Below are 21,150 nucleotides of genomic sequence, written 5' to 3'. Positions count from 1 at the left end.
ATTCTGTCCTTTTCTACAAATACTGGCACAAAGAAATTAGATGCTCCAGTGCACACGTGTACTGCCATTTTCTATGTACCAGTATGTGTCTGCTCCCCTTGACAGCCTGGTATATGTATTTTATATATGGGTCTGATCCAGTCTCCCAGACCCCCATGTCACAATGTGGGCGGGGCTCCCAAACACCCCATGTCACAATGTGGGCGGGGCTCCCAAACACCCCATGTCACAATGTGGGCGGGGCTCACAGACCCCCCCGTGTCACAATGTGGGCGGGGCTCCCAGACCCCCCATGTCACAATGTGGGCGGGGCTCACAGACCCCCCCCAATGTCACAATGTGGGCGGGGCTCCCAGACCCCCCAAGTCACAATGTGGGCGGGGCTCCCAGACACCCCCATGTCACAATGTGGGTGGGGCTCCCAGACCCCCCATGTCACAATGTAGGCGGGGCTCCCAGACCCCCCCATGTCACAATGTGGGCGGGGCTCCCAGACCCCCCATGTCACAATGTGGGCGGGGCTCACAGACCCCACCATGTCACAATGTGGGCGGGGCTCTCAGACCCCCCAAGTCACAATGTGGGCAGGGCTCACAGACCCCCCCATGTCACAATGTGGGCGGGGCTCCCAGACCCCCCATGTCACAATGTGGGTGGGGCTCCCAGACCCCTATGTCACAATGTGGGCGGGGCTCCCAGACCCTCCATGTCACAATGTGGGCGGGGCTCCCAGACCCTCAATGTCACAATGTGGGCGGGGCTCCCAGACCACCATGTCACAATGTGGGCGGGGCTCACAGACACCCCCCCCCTGTGAACTGGCTGATTGCAGGAAGGGCTGCATCTGATCCCTGGCAGTAGAGGGGTGAGTGTGCAATAATTTCCCTACTGGTGTAATAGGTACGTGCCCAGGAGATGCACAGAAATCCACATGCTGGTCATTAGCATCAGATTGTCAGCTTTGTGAATCGCTGAACTTTCAGTCTGATAGCAGGATCGTGTTCCTACACACTGTGCCAGTGTTATTGACTCATAGCCTAGTTTTATAATGGAACTGCTTCCATTGAAGCTACATGGATCCACAAGTTTCAGGCCGCACTTGTCGGAAGTGACTGCTGCCTACAATTCCCAATCAGTAATGGATAATAACAAGTGCCCAAATATGTCCTGTCTAGGGGCAAAGTCACCAGGGACACCAGTCACTAAAAGCAAACATGCAGGTGCAGCATAACAACAGAAAATGCTGGAAAAACTCAGCAGGTCAGGCAACATCCGTGGAGAGAAATTTGAGTTGACGTTTCGGGTCGAACCCTTCTTCAAAACTGGAAAGAAAAGAAGATAGATCGGAGGCAGGGCTGCGATCGGACCAAAGAATAAAAGAAACAAAAGAAGTAAAAGAGACAATAAAAGGTATTAGAAGCTAGACGAGATGGTAATAGGCTGAGATTAGGTGTAAAGTGTACTGGCAGGGCAAGAGATAGCTGCCAGGTGTGAGAGAGAAACAAAAGGAAAGGGGGGGGGGAAAAGGAGTGGAAAAATTACAAGAAAAAATGAAATAGGGGCCGAGGTTATGATCTGAAATTGTTGAACTCGATATTGAGTCCGGAAGGCTGCAGAGTGCCTAATCGGAAAATGAGGTGCTGTTCCTCGAGTTTACGTTGAGCTTCCGTGGAACAGCAAGCAGTTAGGAAGGCAAATGGTATGTTGGCCTTCATTTCAAGAGGATTTGAGTACAGGAGCAAGGATGACTTACCACAGTTGTATAGGGCCTTGGTGAGACCACACCTGGAGTACTGTGTGCAGTTTTGGTCTCCTTACCTAAGAAAGGATATACTTGCCTTAGAGGGAGTGCAGCGAAGGTTCACCAGACTGATTCCTGGGATGGCAGGACTGCCGTATGAGGAGAGATTGGGTCGACTAGGCCTGTATTCACTAGAGTTTAGAAGAATGAGAGGGGATCTCATTGAAATGTATAACATTCTGACAGGGCTAGACAGACTGGATGCAGGGAGGATGTTTCCCCTGGCTGGGGGGTGTCTAGAACGAGGGGTCACAGTCTCAGGATACAGGGTAGGACATTTAGGACTGAGATGAGGAGAAATGTCTTCACTCAGAGGGTGATGAACCTGTGGAATTCTCTACCACAGAAGGCTCTGGAGGCCAAGTCACTGAATATATTTAAGAAGGAGATAGATAGATTTCTAGACACAAAAGGCATCAAAAGGTATGGGGAGAGAGCGGGAATATGGTATTGAATTGAGATAGAGGATCAGCCATGATCATATTGAATGGCGGAGCAGGCTCGAAGGGCCGAATGGCCAAATCCTGCTGCTATTTTTCTGTTTCTAAAGCTCCCTGCCAGCAACACAGACTCAAAAAATTCCTCTTTTTATTTACAGTATCTGTTATTACAGTTATTTCCATCGTTGAAGGACATTTTGAGAGAATATTTCTGACAATATTCTCCCAATCCAAAAAATGAATGTGGCTGTATCTCTCAGCTTCCCCCCAGTGTCACCACAGTGATGTCACATGGTTTGTTTTGCTCGAGCAGCTCTGTTGACTTTGGCAGGATGTGGCATTTCAGATTGGCTCGAAGGCCGGCATCGAGCTGTCTAGAGAAGTGCATCACCAACGAGCTACTGCTGCATACTTAGCCAGCAGAGGGCTTTGCAGGTCGAACATTCTTGGTCGGCTCCCAGTTCTCTCCATAGAAACATAGAAACATGGAAGATAGGAGCAGGAGTAGGCCATTCGGCCCCTCGAGCCTGCTCCGCCATTCAATGCGATCATGGCTGATCATCCAAATTCAGTACCCTGTCCCTGCCTTCTCCCCATATCCCTTGATCCCTTTAGCCTTAAGAAATATATCTAACTCCTTCTTGAATATATTTAATGAATTGGTCTCTACTGCCTTCTGTGGTAGAGAATTCCACAGGTTCACCACTCTCTGGGTGAAGAAATTCCTCCTCATCTCTGTCCTAAATGGCCTACCCCTTATCCTTAGACTGTGACCCCTGGTTCTGGACTCCCCGGCCATCGGGAACATCCTTCCTGCATCTAGTCTGTCCAGTCTTGTCAGAATTTTATAAGTTTCAAAGTGCTGGATCCCGTTAGGTCAATGGCGCTGCCTGTGAGGGTGATCCACGTCACCAGAGCAGCTCTGGGTGGAATTGCAGACCAGAAATGTTTCATCTTTGTGAGGGTGACAATAATGTGTAAAGTGAAAATATTCAGTATGTGGAACTTCCTGGACTCCAGCCTGCTTCTCAACACTTACAACAGATTCAAGCTTTCTCTGCACTGGGGAACTGCCTGGTTCCCTGGTGTGTAGGAGTCTACTGATTTAATTGGAATGCAAACTTCTGTAACAAGTTGGTCTCATCCTCAAGCAAGACAAAAGAAAGAACTTGCGTTTATACCGCGCCGTTCACCACCTCAAGACATCCCAAAGCCCTTCACAGTCAATTAAGTGCGTTTGAAGTGTAGTCACTGCTGCAATGTAGGGAAAAGTGGTAGTCAATTTGCACACAGCACGACTACACAGGCAGCAATGAGATAATGACCAGCTAATCTGTTTTAGTGATGTTGGTTGAGGGTTGTTTTAGCCGGGACACCAGGGAGAACTCCCCCACCCCCCCCCCCCCCCCGGCTTATCTTCAAAATAGTGACCTGAGATCTTTTGCGTTGACCTGAGAGGGCAGGCAGGACCTCAGTTGAACGTTTCAGCTTAAAGACGGCCCCTCCGACAGTACAGCCCAGCCTCCCTCAGTACTGCACGGAAGTGCCAGCCTAGATTTTGTCCTCAAGAGTGGGACTTGAACCCACAGACTCAGAGGGGAGATTCCTCCCCGCTGAGCCAGGGCTGACACCTTGACGCAAAGATCAATCATCACAGATTGTCATATCAAGGGAGCCTTAGTCAGCCTTGACTGCCCCTAAGTCAGCACCCATACCCTAATGTTTGCTCAATGAAGGCCCTGGTTTGTGCAGTGCATCATCCTAGCTCTCCTCTACTGGGATACAAAGGGGGCGATTTTGCCAGCCCCGGGGAGGCGGGAATGCCGGGAAAATGACAGAATTTGGGGGTGAGTGCCCAACCCGCCCCCAACCCGCCTCCATGCCATCTTGCCAGGAGGTGGGTAACCATCCCGCGCTGGGTCCTGTCTCCTTGGAGGCGGGAAGCGATTAAAGCCACTTACCTGCCTGTTAACTGTAATGTTATCTTAATAACGTAATTACGAGTCTCCCAAGCAGTGGTAGTGGAGTGCCATTTATTCAGTCCTGACTCTGTGTCTCCTAGTACAGTACCTCAAGCATGGCCAAGATGGTGTCGGATCCCACCCCCGGATATGACGTCAGCCGTCAACCAGCTGTCAATCAAACCCTGCTGTCTTTACGACAGCTACAGTTATCCGTACATCTTCCCCCTTCAATGAAGACATAACACAGTAACAACATAACATAACATAACACATAGAACACTTGTTAACATCATATAGAAACAGTCAGTGTAACTACACCGTTGAACTAATTGCAGGTAGGTATAAACCTTACCCACACCCAGGAGTCCATTAACTGTTTACAGTCTTATCAATCCCTGTCTACAGGTCAAGTTTAACTACAGGCTTTCTGGTGCGCTGTGACCTGCGTGGCTGAACGGGTGTTTGCTGAACCACCCCAGTTGTATCCCTTAAGTTCATGTCTGTACCACACAGGTCCCTTGTCACATTATCACTACTGTGTCCTTCGTCACTTTGTGGCATTTCCCTCATCTTGTCTCTTTGTGACATTTCCCTCATCTTGTCATCCTCTCTGTCCTCCTGAGGCTGAAAGGTCTCTGTGGATTTCAGTAGGTGCCTCCTGTTTCTGTGAAACACATTGCCGTTCTCTGTCATGACACTGTATGACCTGGGGGCGACCTGTTGTAGAACGGTGGCTCTTTTAGGCCATAACTCAGGCCCTTCAATGCGAACTATATCCTTCTCCTGTAGAGGCACTAGTGTAGTGGCTGTGCGGTCATGAAATGTTTTTTGTTTCTGTTGTAGTTTCCGAGCCTTGTCTGCCCACACCTCATCTCTGTGGTCAGGTGTGACATAACTGGGAAGTCGTGTACGGATTTTCCGACCCAGTAAGAGCTCAGCTGGAGACTTGCCACTTGCTAGTGGGCCCACCCTGTATGACATCAGGGCCAGATATGGGTCAGTGTTGCTGTGTGCTGCTTTCTTTAATAGTCTTTTCACAATCTGTACCCACTTCTCCGCTTTTCCATTAGCCTGAGGATAGAGCGGACTGGAGGTTACATGATTAAACTCATACTCTGAAGCAAATGACTGAAACTCATGACTGGCATAGGGAGGGCCATTATCAGAGACCAGGGTTAGAGGGATGCTCTGCCTGGCAAAGATTAACTTCTGGTGAGTTATCACAGCTCTTGATGTGGTACTGGACAAGAGAGTCATCTCCAGATAATTGGAATAATAATCAATAACTAACAAATAGTCTTTTCCTTCATAGTGAAATATATCAGTTCTGACCTTTTCCCAAGGTTGTGATGGGAGCTCTGTGGTAATGAGGGGCTCTTTTGTTTGCTTGTAGTGATACTCCTGACATGTAGCACACTCGCTGATCAACTGGTCAATATCAGAGTTCATGTTTGGCCAGTAGAGTGCCTCACGTGCTCTCCTTTTTGACTTTTCTGCACCCAGGTGCCCTTCATGTATCCTGTTGAGCATTTCTCATCGCATAGAGGTGGGCACTACTATCCTGTCCCACTTAAGCAGTAGTCCATTGACCACAGAGAGCTCAGACTGAATGTGATAATATTGTTTACATGACCCTTTCTTCCAGCCCTCTTGAAGATTTCTCATTACTTTACTCAGGACTGGGTCCTTTGATGTCTCTCTGACTATCACTGATAGTTGTTCCTGTGTGGCGGGCAATGCTGCATAGACCATATCTGCATGAAGAGCCACATCCTCTTCTGATTCACTGTTTTGGGTGGCGTAAGGCGCAGCGCTGGATAGTGTGTCTGCAATGAACATTTGTGTCCCTGGCACATATGTTAGCTCAAAATCGTAACGTTGAAGTCTCATCATTAGGCGTTGTATCCGTGGTGACATGTCACACAGATTCTTCTTTGCGATCCCTAGCAGTGGCTTATGGTCCGTTTCTAGGATAACCCTGGGAAGACCATAGATGTAGGTATGAAATTTTTCACACCCAAATGCCAAGCCAAGGCACTCCTTCTCGATCTGCGTGTACCGGCACTTTGTAGCCGTCATGGAGCATGACGCATACGCCACTGGTCGCCATTCTCCTTCATCTTCCTGTAGAAGGACAGCCCCTAATCCATTCTTAGAGGCATCTGTGGACACTTTTGTCCTCTTTTTAGGGCAGAAGAACTTCAGTAGGGGTTCACTTGCTAGAATGTGTAGCAGCCCCTTCCATTCTCTCTCATGTTCATGTCCCCATTGGAACTCTGTCTCTTGGTGCAGCAGTTTTCTCAGATGAACAGTTTTCACTGCTAGATTTGGAATGAATTTTCCTAGGTAGTTAACCATGCCAAGGGCCCGCTGAACCCCTTTCTTGTCCTTTGGTTTCTCCATGTCATGTACAGCCTTTACCTTTGACTTGTCTGGCTGAATCCCCTCTGTAGAGATCTTGGCCCCGATTTTCGGCTTGTGTGGGAAATCGTCAGGTTTCCCCGAATGTGGGGTTTCTGACACACAAACAAAATGTGTCAGCCAGCTCCACGCAATTTTCCCTCAAGTGGCCAATTAATTCCCAGCATGTGGGCAGCCTTGCTAATTGTCCATTTCTAGTCAGAAAGCCCCACAGTATGATGTCATCATTCATGGTGCTTTCAAGGTCCATAGCAAGCACTGCATCCTCTGAGGGCTTCCAAACGAACCATACAGGATGGCAGAGGAGCCTGCAGCAGCTGTGGCCAGTGCCAGACCCCGAGCTGCCTTCAAATTCGACGAGGCTTCACTGCAGGCATTATTGGATGGGGTTAGGGCCCACAGGGAGGTCCTCATCCCTAGGTCAGGGAGGAAGAGGCCTCCCACTGAGACCAGTGCTGCATGGATGCAGGTGTCAGCGGATGCCAACTCGCTGGGAGTCACCAGAAGAACCTTGGCATTACATCTCTAACTCCTTCCTTTACTCCCCCACAGTACCATCCAGAGCCCCAGTCCTCACTGTGGAGGAGGAAGAGGCTGTGCAGCCAGACTCCTCAGAGGAAGCTCCAACCTCTGAGGGCGCAGCGTCAGCAGAAGTAAGTGCACCCAGCACCAGCGCAGACACTCACACCTCGGAGGGACCTTTGGGACATAGAGTAGTGTTGTCACCTGGTGTTTCACAGCTCACAAGTGAGCCTCAGCAGATTCTGGAGACAGGGACAGCAGTGGAGAGTCCTCGTCGGAGGGCGCAGGACTCTGCCAGCTCAGCTCAGCTGCGCTGCATGTCGACCCTCTACCTCTGGGTCCATCCGCAAGAGAAGAGGTGATGCAGGAGTCTCTGGCAGGTTTTGTCTCCAGGGTCGCTGCGAGTGTGGAGCGAATGGAGGAGTCCATAGCGACCATGAGCAGAGCCTTTGTGGAGTCATTGGCGCATGAACGCATCACCATGGAAAGGTTGGCAACCTCCATGGAGGAGATAACTCGCCAGGGTACGGAAAACATGGTGAGTGCTCATAAGAGAATGACATCTCTTGAGCAGCGTTGGCCATCTGTTGAACAGAGAAACCAGATCTTCATGGAAGTCCTTCTGAGTAGGACTGCCAGTGCAGAAACGGGTCCCCATGGCCCCCTAAAGCACAGCAAGGTGCTCTCAAGCCACTTCCAAGCGCTGGCCCCTTCTGGCCTGTGCAGCTTCAGGTGAGTGAGCAGCAGCCTGGTGCTCCTGGTGCTCATCCTGCTGTTCCTGGTTCTGCTGCTGTCGCCTCTGCTGCTGGAGATCCTCTAATAGCAAGAAGGGAAGGAAAATAAGGCATCCCATGCTTCTCGTAGATGCCTCCGCTGAGGAAGCGCTGAGTGAGGGTGGCGAGAGGGGCTTCCCAGGAGATCGCATTGGAGAAGTGTGTGAGGCTCCAACCTTCCACAGCTGTGCCCAAGCCTTGAAGAAGTAGCCCCAAACCTGCAACAACAAGGTCCTTCAAAATACAAGTGCTGTCCCTTTAAATCGCAGCTTTCCCTGACCTGCAGCTGACAGCTAGCAAGCCGGCAAGCTTCACGCCAGGTTTCATCAGCGGGGTTCCCCGCAGGCGTGTTTAGCGTGGGGAACCCCTGAAAGTCACAAGGGCACCCTAAAATCGGCTTAAACAAGGTGATAATTGATCATTACTGTTCCGACGGCCAGTCCCGCCAGCGGTGGGCGGGACTGAAGTGGGTCGGAGAGGAACGGCGGTCCGAAAGTCGGATGGGGCAGGGAATCAGGCGGGGGGGGTCGCGACCCGCTTTTTCAGCGATTTTTGGCCCCCGTCCGCATGAAAAGCCACCCGATGGCTGCCAGAAAATTGAGGCCAATGTCTCTGCAGAGTGGCTTCATGCACGCTTTTCTGTGCATGGTTAGGACCCGGCGTAATGGTGAGCGAAAACATCCAAATTAGCGGTCGTGGCATCGAGTCAGGTGTTGCACGCCGATTGACGTCACGATTTGCTAATTTACATTTCAGAGGCCAGCGCTGTGAATGGCGACACTATGGCCCTTACCAAAATGGCGGTTGCCGTGTTCCGCGCCAGAAGTGGGCGGAAGCGGGGCAGCTGTAATTTCTTTCAAGAAAACTATCGTTAACGGCCAGCGCTAAGGTAAGGAATTTCTAGGCCATATAGCATACAAAAGCCAGAAGTGATGCTAAACCTTTATAAACACTGGTTTGGCCTCAGCTGGAGTATTGTGTCCAATTCTGGGCACCGCACTTTAGAAAGCTTTGGAGAGGGTGCGGAGGAGATTTACTAGAATAGTTCAAGGGATGAGGGATTACAGTTACGTGGATAGACTGGAGAATCTGGCGTTGTTCTCCTTAGAGCAGAGAAGGCTAAGAGGAGATTTGATAGAGGTGTTTAATATCATGAAGGGTTTTGATAGAGTGAATAAAGAGAAACTGTTCCCAATGGCTGAAGGGTCAATAACGAGAGGGCACAGATTTAAGGTGATTGGCAAACGAACCAGAGGGACGTGAGGAAAAGGCTTTTTTATGCAACGAATGGTTAGGATTTAGAATTCATTACCTGATAGGGTGGTTGGATCAGATTCAATAGTAGCCTTCAAAAGAGAATTGGTTTAATACTCAAAGGAGAAAAAATTTCAGGGATATGGGGAAAGAGCGGGGGAGTGGGACTGACTGGGTTGCTCTTCGAAAGAGCCGGCGCAGACTGGATGGGCTGAATGGCCTCCTTTTCTGCTGTATTATTCTACGATTCTATAGGAAAGCTCCAAAAACAGGCACCAGCAGCCAGAAGAAATAATCCATCAACTGGTGGGACTTCTTGGGTATCTGAAAGGAGAAAGGCACAAGGATCAGGTTGTGATGAGGGAAGGGGGTGGGGGGAAGCAAGATATCCATGCGTACACCATTAGCAGCTTGTTAGTGAGTTGAGATTATGGGATGAGGGGGAAGTGGGATGTGAGGAGGAGGATTAGGTATGACCACACCGTCATCATCAGCAATGCTTTCAACTTCGCCACTCGCCACGGACTCAGTGACGGCCCCCCAGTTATCTCCAGCACCGCTTCCTCCAGCTCTGTGAGGTTCTGCAGTCGGGCTTCCCCTCCGCCCAGTTGCTGCTGCTCCCGGTAGTTATGAGCCACCTTTGCCTGCAAGAGAAAGGGAAGTGAGTCAGTGAATGTGGTGCAATGTGGTTTGGGAGATGTGCCTGCCATGGTTAAATAGCTGGCAGTGTGTGCAAGGCGTGAGATGTGGGTGTGAGTCTTGCAACAGTAGTAAGTGTATGAGGGTGAGGTGAAGCTATGACTGTGAGTTATGAGTGGTGATTGCTGGAGATTGTTGGTAGGTGAGTGATGGGGGTGTGGTGCATTGAGCAATGTGTGAGGCTAGTGGTGCAGATATGTCATTTGGAAGATGCATTGACTCACCTTGATCACTTGTGTGAGGTCCTTAAACTTCTTGCAGCACTGGATCCAGGTCCTGGGGACAACACTCATCGCACTGACAGCTTCAGCTATCTCCACCCACATCCTCCCACATCATTCTGCTGTTCTGCCTGGAAAGCCTCCTGCCCCCCCCCCCCAGGACCAAGGCCTCCAAGTGCCACAACCGAAAATCTCCTCACCCTCTCTCTTGCCTGTTAGGCTATCACTTTATCCACACTGACAATGTAGTGCTTCTGCAACAAAGAACCTCCCCTTTAAGTAGTAAAGAGAGCCTAGGTCAAATTTTTATTGGCCAGTAGACCGCACCCGATATTGCAGCCCACCCCTGTCTCTCCACAACGAGGACCAAGGCTCCCAATGCCTGGTCGCAGAATCTGCGAGCTCTCTCCCTGGGCCGTTGATCTGCCATAATAACACCTCCTTCAGTGGTTTGGTTCCTTCTCCTTGGCCTTCTGCTGCTTGCTGAGACAGCTGCAGAACCAGCAATGCTGAGAATGAGGTTCTGCAGCATCAATGAACCTCCCCTTTAAGAACTGGAAAGAGCCTGTGGCAATGATGACCAGCGATTAGACTGCACCTGAAATTGCTTAGCGCTTTGAGTCTAACGCCACTGAGCTAGGTCATTAGCGCTTGATTTAGCGCTCCAGTCCTTTCTTTGAGCGCTAACACTTAATTTAGCATGCAGCGAGATTCAATAGCGCCTGGCGCTAAATCTCAAACTTTTCAGAAGTTAGCGCCCATTTCTGGGCAATAATGAATTTCGCCCTCAATAAGTCCCCAATCCTCCACTTCTTTGAGCCAGCTCTCTGTTAGTGTTACTAGATCATAGTCCCATATGGCGATTTGTACCTGCAGCTCACCTACCTTATTTACCACACTCTTTGCATTTATGTACATGTACGCCAAACCCATCTTAGACGGCTTCATATTTGCCCCCTGTCTGATCCCTTCTATTTCTGAACTATTCTGAACTGATGGCGGAACAGCCTCGAGGGGCTGATTGGCCTACTCCTGTCCCTGTGTTCCTATGTCCTATTCTTTACTGTAGTGCTAATTTGCCTCTCCCAGTCCTCTGTGCACTTTGTTTCTCCTCTCTACTGTTTCATCCTGGTGCCCATCTCCCTGCCAAATCAGTATAAACCTTCCCCGCAGTACTAGTTAAACCTTCAGTGAGAACATTGGTCCCAGCTCTGTTGAGGGGCAACCCGTCCACCTTGAACATGTCCGTTCTGCCCCAGAACTGGTCCCGATGCCCCAGGAATCTGATGCCCTCCCTCCTGCACCATTTCTCCCGTTAGGCGTTACCCTGTATCATCCTACTATTCCTATACTCACAAGTGCGTGGCACTGGGAAGAATGCGGAGATTACTACCTTTGAGGTCCTGCTTTTTAATTTCCTCCCGAGCTCCTGAAACTCTGAATGCAGGACCTCAACCCTTTTCCTACCTATGTTATTGGTTCACACATGGACCATGACTTCTGGCTGTTCCCCTTCCCCCCAAAAAATGTTCTGTGCCCGGTCAGTGATGCCTGTTACCCTGGCACCAGGGAGCCAACCCTTGTCGTTCCTCACATCCTTCCTCTTGTGCATGTAATAAATGCCCGGCAAGCTTTTCATTTAAAAAGTAACAGCTGGATGATTCAGTTGAACAGTGGGTCAACATATCAAGATGCATGTTCAGATAAGTGGAGTTTATATTTCAATACTTAGGCCAGAAAATGTCCAGAGTTCCCGCTCTGCCCCCAGAAGAGCAGCAGTGTAGGGCTTCGGTCTGCTGACTGTCCACTGACTGAGGCACCTGACCCGTACCTGTGGGGTGGGGGGAGAGGGGGGTAACAGAGGTGCCTGGCCCAATGAGGTGCCACATCCTGCTGCTCTGATGGAGGGTGCTCAAAGCCCAGGATTGGCGCAAAATGTAAAATCAGGGCAAACGTATTTTCCCCTCATAGGAGGAAATGGCCTACAGTCCAAAGGTAATAGATCTCTGCTGTCATCAGGCCCTGGTTCCAGTGGGAATAATGGGGGTGGGGAGCTGGATGGAATTCCCAGGCACAGCCCCAGGCTACCCCCTCTCCCCCAAAACTGCTGCCAGGACATGGAGCAGGGATCGGAAGACGTGTCCAGCCCGGCTCCCCAGCTTCAGGATTCCAAAGGCGAGTAAATGGGATGAAAATGTGGATGCCCTTCTTCTGACCTCCCCTCGCAGGAGAAACGCCCAATTTGCAATCTTTCCCACACTAGGGAAATTTCGGGGCCTTAGCGCTCCTGTACTACATTCCTACATGCTCTATTTGTACATGTAAATGACACACATGGGAGCATAAGCACATAAGGTGTTCACATGTGCACTTTACTGATTGGAGGTTCGAGCCTATTGTCCTTTCACTTTCAATATCCGGGTTCAAATATATCCCACATTGCTGGGATCAAAGTGTCCTTTCTCCATGGACTGTCAGAATTCTCTGTCAGGTGAGTTTCAGTCTATTTCATCGGTGATGTAAGCTCAGAACACAAATCTGTTCACAGTTTGTCAGTAAGGTTAGCTTCGGTGTGAGAAATGGGAATATTCACACTGCTTCTATAAAAGATGCCCTTCTGAGTTGGTGTTGAGGTCCCACATTATGTTGGTAGGATCTAGGAAGCTTTACTTTGCATCCAGCCATGCTGATACTTGATGGGAATACTTGATGCTGGCACTGGATGGAGAGAAGAGTTCCATTCGCAGGGGTGGATAACGTTGCCCAGTTGCAGGACCACTGCTCACATAGCCCACACAATCTGACCTCTCATAATGATGGGAGGTCAGATCATTCACATATTCTTTTAGAATTTCTGGCACATGTCGCATGAAGTGCTGGGATTCGCAGGTAGGCCGGGGCCAGAAGGTTTGGTGCCAGCCGCCCTTATATACTTTCACTTTTAAAAAGCACCTGGGGCACGAGGTCTCTTTAAGAAATGGCCTTTGGAGGCCAATGTGAGGTGAGGTGCTTCAGTATAGAGCTGTCCTGCTTGAGAGTGAGAGCCATCCCGGAGTCAATATGACATATTTCTGACAGGTCCCTCCTTGAAGCCCCCTCGCCCCCCACCTCACCCCTCCCCCGCTGCTCCACATTTGCAACAAGTGCAATGTTCAGGCACTCCAGCCACATTATGGGGAGGCCCCCTAATCTGCATACGCGTTGGGACCATAATGGGCACTGTGCACAGTCCATCGTCCAGCACGTAGCCGTGTTCAGTGCGTATCCAGGTAGACCTACCCAAAGTTGAGCAGCCAAACACAATCGCCTTGTGCCATAGGCTTAGGTAAATGTTCGATAAAGCAACTTTGAACTTAGAATGACTAAATTAACAGAACCAATGATGCTTGTCATGAGCTACTGATGAAACACCAGAATGCATTCCTTTGGCTGCTGCTGGCAGCTCCTGAATGCTTCCTATCTAAGACAGTTACTCATGATAAAAGGTGACAGTAGCATTTAGGTTTTAGATTCTAACTATAAAATGCTATATACAGTGACAGCTTGATGTTAACCTTTTAGTTAAGAATCAAGTGTCTGCACAATAAAAATGACAATGTAATTATCTATCTTTAACCAATGCTTGCCCTATAATTAATGTAGATAAGGAGAAAGGTCACTTATAGTGATAGTGTAATAGCTTTTCCTTTGTGCCGAAGACAGACAAGCTGTGTGTGTCCTAAGTACTATTATCTTACCTGGAGGTTTGACGTTAGCACAGTTCCCATTTCATCTTACTTTCTAACAAAGAGGTTTCCTTGAATTAATTTTGCTTGAAATACGCTACTTTCAAAATACACTACAGGTTGAACCCCGGTAATCCGGCACCCGGCAGTCCGGCACCTTCAGTGGTCCAGCACGAATTGAAACCGGCGGTCTTTAGTTTGTGGAGCAGCTGCTCGGTGGCGCCACCGTTTCCCGTGATATAAACAAACATAATATTGTACCTAATATTGTTATTTTAGGTGTTATTTACCTAACCTTCAGTGGTTCGGAATTTTCAATGGCCCGGCACCGGCCTTGTCCCGAGGGTGCCGGATTACCGGGGTCCAACCTGTAGTTAAATTGCTCATGTCATTGCCTATGATCAGTTGATGAATATAATTTTTTTTTCATACATGACGTGGCGGCAGATTTGGAAGAGAGACTGCTTCACCCTGCAGAGCCACCTGATAGTCAGAGCCTGCAACAATGTCACGTCAGAGCAAAACTGAATGGCAAGTGTTGACATAGCAATTTACAATGGTCGGCGATGACAGAAAAATGTGACCAAGAGTTGTGACAACAGGAAGTAAGCTTTATGGACAGAAACTGTGCTCCCTATGCAGGAACTCTGTTCAATGCCCTTCTCCTTAGCCCAAAGGACATGGGGGACAGTTGGGATTCTGCAGCACGATCATACAGTAGTGATAGCTAGCACAGAAATCAACCCTTTTTGGGCTGTATGGCTCAGTACCATACCACAAGACCAATATTTTGAAGGGGCCAGGATGCTGTAGTACTAGAAACTCTTCTTCATTACCAATTGGCAACAGAGATACTGGTCTGTGGTGAGGTTGGTCATTACTAATTACCAAGATATTTTCCTTAGATTCAGCATCTCAGATGGCGCCTGCAGGCAGATGCTCAACGCCTCCACACCTGCCTAGACCAGATTGGGGCTTTGCTTGCCCAATATGCTCTGATTTATAAATTTTGTTTGGAATATTTATTTTGTGTTGGCTTTTATTTTTGCATTGTGGCCAAGCAGATGCTGTGATGGTCAGTAACAGGGGGAAGGGAAGGTGTGGGACTGTTGGTGAATGGGGAATTGGGCTTGTGTTTACTGGCATCACAGCTGGATGAGTTGTTCACGGACAGTCCGGCCAGAAAGGGACAGTCTAGGTTGCCTCCTCCCTTCCTCTTCCTCCTCCTCATCTTCCTTCTCCTCCTCCTCTTCCTGCTCCTCAGCTACTCACCGTGTAGCTGGTGGCAAGGGCTGTGCCCTCATGATGACGAGGTTGTGCAGCATGCAGCAAATGACCACAAATCTTGACACCAACTCTGCCGAGTACTGCAGGGATCCTCCAGAGAGCGGAGGCGTTGTTTTCAGCACGCCCATGGTCTGCGCTATCACATTTCGTGTGGCAGCATGGCTTTTATTGTGGGCATGTTGCCCACATGTGCATGGGTTGTCACCAGAGTCATGAGCCATGTCGTCAGCAGATAGCCCTTGTCGGCCAGTAGCCACCCTCTGGTTTGTCGTGGTGGCTCAAATACAGCTGGCACAGTGGACTGCTGAAGAATGAAGGCATCATGACTGCTGCCAGGATACCGGGCATTGACCTGCATGATGCGCTGCCTATGGGCACTCACCAGCAGCACCTTGAGGGAGTGGAATCCCTTTCAGTTGCAGTACATCCCAGAGTTGACATGCGGCACCCGCAAAGCGACGTACGTGCGGTCAATGGCGCCCTGCACCATGGGGAAGTCTGCAATCCTCACAAAGCCGCGTGCTCGCTCTGCCTGCCGCTCTCTGGCGAGATAGAATGAAATGCCCTCAGCTTTCTTTGAATACAGAGCCTCAGTGACCTCCTTTATGCAAGAGTGGACGGCAAACTAGGAGATGTTGCAAATATCTCCAGCTCCAGCCTGGAAGAAGCCGGCGCGTAAAAGTTCACGGCCATGGTCACAGCCACTGGCCATGCGGTCCTCGCCCTGCTCTGAGGATGCAGTTGTGGCTGCAGCAGGTGGCAGGTTTCAGTCAGGACATCCTTACTGAAGCGCAGATGCCTGATAGTGTTCCTCGCTGAGATTCAGGTAGATTTGCTCCCTGAACACCTTGGGCAAATATGGCCTCCTGCTGAGAGCCCTTCTCCCCCTCCTCCTCCCTCTTCCAGCAGCTTGTCCTGCTCTGCGTCGCCTCTGCTCAGTCTCCCTATCATGCTGTCGCCCAAGTGGAATGCCTACTACTGCACCCATTTCTGGGAGCAAGTGGTTTTTGCAGAACCCTTGAAGTCAAGACAAAGTCCTTCAGCCCCTGGCACACCAATCCCTGTAGACTTTAGCAACTTTAAAGAACTCTGGAAAGCACCAAACACTTGTACAATCATAACAACAGCCAAAAGAAATCAAGCAGCAACTAACCTGTAATTAGTTGATGATCCATTTAAATTGCGCTGGTGTGGGGTCCTTCCTTCTGCTGAAGGCGTGTTCAGCTGTGTGAGCTTAAGAAAGGGCGTTAGCTGGAGTGTTGAGCTCCAAAATGCCAACGCTGTCATCAAATCAGTGTTGCACCCTGATTGACGTCATGGTCTGCCTACTCTGCTTCCTTCCAGCGGACGCTCACTGCGCGCGCACTAACACCCTCACCAATATGGCGTCCAGCGCGACTCACACCAGAAGTGTGTGCGCCCCGCTGTGGACACCATTTTGGACCTCTAAAGGCACCCATAGCGCCCCCAAAAAAACGGGAGCTACAGATCGGAATTTTATGCCCAAGTTGTTGTTATCGCGAGAAAGCTCAATTCAGCACTCCCAGCGAGGAGCCCATTCAGATGGAGCACGGGTCAATGATAAGGCTACGCCACTGTGAGTACCATTCCCCAACCCACGTTTCTTTCAAGCGTGCTCCTCCGGAGGGAGCTCGGGATTGCTGAATTTACACTTAAATGCTCTAACTCATACAGTAAAATCATAAGACGAGATGGTGTTGCCAATTCGGGCACCGGTTATCAGTTTTTGCAACCTCAGCCATCTTCCACGAAAGAACAATGAGAGAGTTCCTCAAGCTTTGAGATTGTCTAACGCATGACATTTTCTTAATCTCCCTTTTCTTTACCTCAGGATGGTTTAATACGATTTTCAGTACATTGTATTGTGTTTTCATTCCAGGTGTCAAGTTAATGAAAGAGGAGAAGCGGGCAGTGTTTGCAGAAGACGATGAAAAGGATGGAGAAAAATTAACTACTTAATCATTTTACAATAGAGAAGAGTCATTGATTCTTTTGTACCCATTTCCTTCTGTGTGTGATTTTTTCAGTGTTACTATATTTGTATTCATGTAAACTGTACCGTGATCCAAAAAAGCGGAAAAGCTTTGCCGAATTCAATTAGAAAAATGACTTGACACTGGTACAGATAGTCCAGGATTGCTGTTACATCATTGTTATTTTAATGTGCTAATCATTAGATTAAAAAAAGACACATTCTGAAAAGATTTGCAGATTGGTTCATTTAATGCTGCACAGCTTTTGTACATAGATAGCATGCTGAAGAGTAATACCCTGATATTCTTCTGTTATTCACTCATATACTGTAAAATTCTGACAGGGCTGGACAGACTGGATGCAGGGAGGATGTTTCCCCTGGCTGGGGGGTCTAGAACCACGGGTCACAGCCTCAGGATATGGGGTAGGACATTTAGGACTGAGATGAGGAGAAATTTCTTCACTCAGAGGGTGGTGAACCTGTAGAATTCTCTAACACAGAAGGCTGTGGAGGTCAAGTCACTGAATATGTAGATTAATGCGAGGTTATCCACTTTGGTGGCAAAAACAGCAAGGCAGATTATTATCTGAATAGCAATAGATTGGGAGAAGGGGAAGTGCAACGAGACCTGGGTGTCCTTGTGCACCAGTCGCTGAAGGTAACCATGCAGGTGCAGCAGGCGGTTAAGAAAGCAAATGGTATGTTGGCCTTCATAGCAAGAGGATTCGAGTACAGGAGCAAGGATGCCTTGCTGCAGTTGTACAGGGCCTTGGTGAGACCACACCTTGAGTATTGTGTGCAGTTTTGGTCGCCTTATCTGAGGAAGGATGTTCTTGCTATGGAGGGAGTGCAGCGAAGATTCACCAGACTGATACCTGGGATGGCAGGAATGACGTATGAGGAGAGGTTGGGTCAATTGGGCTTATATTCACTGGAGTTTAGAAGAATGAGAGGGGATTTCATTGAAACTTATAAAATTCTAACAGGACTAGGCAGACGAGATGCAGGAAGGATGTTCCCGATGGCGGGGGAGTCCAGAACCAGGGGTCACAGTCTAAGGATAAGGGGTAAACCATTTAGGACAGAGATGAGGAGGAATTTCTTCACCCAGAGAGTGGTGAACCTGTGGAATTCTCTACCACAAAAGGCAGTAGAGGCCAATTCATTAAATATATTCGAGAAGGAGTTAGATATATTTCTTAAGGCTAAAGGGATCAAGGGGTATGGGGAGAAGGCAGGGACAGGGTACTGAGTTTGGATGATCAGCCATGACCTCATTAAATGGCGGAGCAGGCTCGAGGGGCCGAATGGCCTACTCCTGCTCCTATCTTCTATATTTCTATATTTCTATGTTCACAATTGCCAGTGTGTAAGGCACTTTGAAGGTTAGCGCTGCTCAAACTAATTCCGCAGCGTGCCCCCCATAACCAGTTACTATTTCACCTATACAAGTTCCAATGTACTCCCGGCCTAAGTTGGATATTTCAAATTAATTATTTCCAGTGCACGCAATTTGAAACATGTATTCACGACTAATGGGATCAGTTTTTCAGTAGATCTGATTCAATAACAGAAAACGCAACAATACAGGGCTGAATTTCCTGTCTGCAAGGGTTACAGATTTTCGGCAGGACAGCACTTCCACCCACCCCTGCCCATTTCCCAGGGTCAGGGACTTTTAAATATTTCGGATGGAAGCCTGTGCCATTTAAGCGCTGACGGGACAGGACGGGGGGGTGGGGGGGAGGGGGTTGTGGTGGCGGGGAAATAGCAAATAAGTGGGCCAAAGTTGTGGGGGGGGGCGAGTAGGGGGGAACAAGAGGATAAAGTTCTTAAAGATGATGGTTGGCTGTGATGCAAATCAAATGCATTGTTGAAAGTGGTCTTTTAAATGCCCTGGATCGCTTCGCAGTGCTGTATGCCAATAATGTACACCAGGGGGCACAGCTTAAGATAAGTAGCAAGAGCTACAGATATTTGGCAGGGCAGCACTTCCACTCACCCCTGCCCATTTCCCAGTGCTCTGCGATACTCACTACCAGCACTGCCAACGTTTTTGAGTTCAGGGGAGGCTCCTTCATTTGGCTGATAAAGGCAGGTACCTGTGCCACTAGCGGCACATCTAGGGCATTGTAAAGATAGAAAGATAGAAAAATAGGAGCAGGAGTAGGCCATTCGGAAGTGGAGAGCGAAGAATGCAGCTTTTGTAGGAAACCATGATGGTAACTTGTTTTAAATTGCATAGTGCTAAACCTTGTCAAAGGCTTTGAAGATGTTGAAGACAGTGACAGAAGGTTCACTAAAGTGTCGAAGATCAGAGATAAGAGATACGGAACATAATCACCAGTAGAATAGAAACATAGAAAAATAGGAGCAAGAGTCGGCCATTCGGCCCTTCGAGCCTGCTCCGCCATTCAATATGATCATGTCTGATCCTCTATCTCAATACCATATTCCCGCTCTCTCCCCATACCCCTTGATGCCTTTTGTGTCTAGAAATCTATCTATCTCCTTCTTAAATATATTCAGTTACTTGGCCTCCACAGCCTTCTGTGGTAGAGAATTCCACAGGTTCACCACCCTCTGAGTGAAGAAATTGCTCCTCATCTCAGTCCTAAATGTCCTACCCCGTATCCTGAGGCTGTGACCCCTCGTTCTGGACCCCCCAGCCAGGGGAAACATCCTCCCTGCATCCAGTCTGTCTAGCCCTGTCAGAATTTTATACGTTCCAATGAGATCCCCTCTCATTCTTCTAAACTCTAGTGAATACAGGCCTAGTCGACCCAATCTCTCCTCATACGACAGTCCTGCCATCCCAGGAATCAGTCTGGTGAACCTTCGCTGCACTCCCTCTATGGCAAGTATATCCTTTCTTAGGTAAGGAGGCCAAAACTGCACACAGTACTCCAGGTGTGGTCTCACCAAGGCCCTGTACAACTGTAGTAAGACATCCTTGCTCCTGTACTCAAATCCTCTTGCAATGAAGGCCAACATACCATTTGCCTTCCTAACTGCACAGTATGGCATGGTAGCTGGGCCTGGAAGGAGAGGGCCTAACTCCCAAGCCTCCCAAAAGAAAAAAAACATGGGGCTGCTTGTACACATACAATTTTTTTTTTAATCCCTCTTTCTTCAGGTGAGTCCCCACAACTGTTGGATGTCTGACCAGGCTTTCCTCCACCGACCATACCGTGGATCCTTTTGATGCCCTGGGGCATGGGAACTCCCAATGAAGAAGGTCCCCGTCCCATAGAAGATAGGAGCAGGAGTAGGCCATTCGGCCCCTCAAGCCCACTCCGCCATTCAATGCGATCATGGCTGATCATCCAAATTCAGTACCCTGTCCCTGCTTTCTCCCCATATCCCTTGATCCCTTTAGCCTTAAGAAATATATCTAACTCCTTCTTGAATATATTTAATAAGTTGGCCTGAACTGCCTTCTGTGGTAGAGAATTCCAAAGGTTCACCACTCTCTGGGTGAAGAAATTCCTCCTCATCTCTGTCCTAAATGACTTGCCCCTTATCTTTAGTCTGTGACCCCTGGTTCTGGACTCCCCCGCCATCGGGAACATCCTTCCTGCATCTAGTCTGTCTAGTCCTGTTAGAATGTTATAAGTCCCTGGCCCTGCCTCTCTCTCCTCCCTTCTGCTGAATATCTTGTTTGGGGTGAGCAGAGTTTCTGCCCTCACAAAGCCATGCAGATTTTTTCAGCCCAAGTGCTTGGACCCTGGCCTAGACGTTGCCCATCCCAGTGGATTCCCACTAAAATTAAGGCCAGAATCACTGTGGATTTCTGAGCTTATTTATATCCTGCAATAAGTGGTACAGTTTGCCTGTTGGCGATGATCACATGGTCACTGCTTGCTATATGATAGTTGGTCAAGTCATTGGAGTTTAGTTCAGTAGACGGGAATACGCTGCAACAGCATAAGGGCCGAGAGTTTCCTCAAGGCAGATGGTCACTCAGTCCCCGGTATCAATAAATCTGTCGACCTTCCACTTAGTGCTGGTAAGGGAAATAATTTGAAAGTTTCCCAAGTGGTTATC

The 21,150-nt window shown here is 48.9% G+C and overlaps 1 protein-coding gene across 1 annotated transcript in view; it reads left to right on the top strand.

Annotated features, from left to right (window-relative positions):
* The window catches only part of ppp1r17 (protein phosphatase 1 regulatory subunit 17), a 64,616-nt gene extending 46,826 nt beyond the window's left edge, over nucleotides 1–17,790 (top strand). The window contains exon 4 of the mRNA XM_085992142.1: nucleotides 17,008–17,790. Coding sequence (XP_085848268.1) covers nucleotides 17,008–17,087 — 80 coding nt within the window. The 3' untranslated portion in view covers nucleotides 17,088–17,790. The remainder of the gene's footprint in view (nucleotides 1–17,007) is intronic.
* Nucleotides 17,791–21,150: the final 3,360 nt, after the last annotated feature.

Source organism: Somniosus microcephalus, chromosome 7 (assembly GCF_052327205.1).
Source record: "Somniosus microcephalus isolate GS21.2 chromosome 7, FLI_Smic_1.0, whole genome shotgun sequence".
In the NCBI taxonomy this organism is placed as follows: Eukaryota; Metazoa; Chordata; class Chondrichthyes; order Squaliformes; family Somniosidae; genus Somniosus; species Somniosus microcephalus.
The sequence above is the reverse complement of the archived record's forward strand: the minus strand, read 5'-3'. Positions and strand labels throughout refer to the sequence as shown.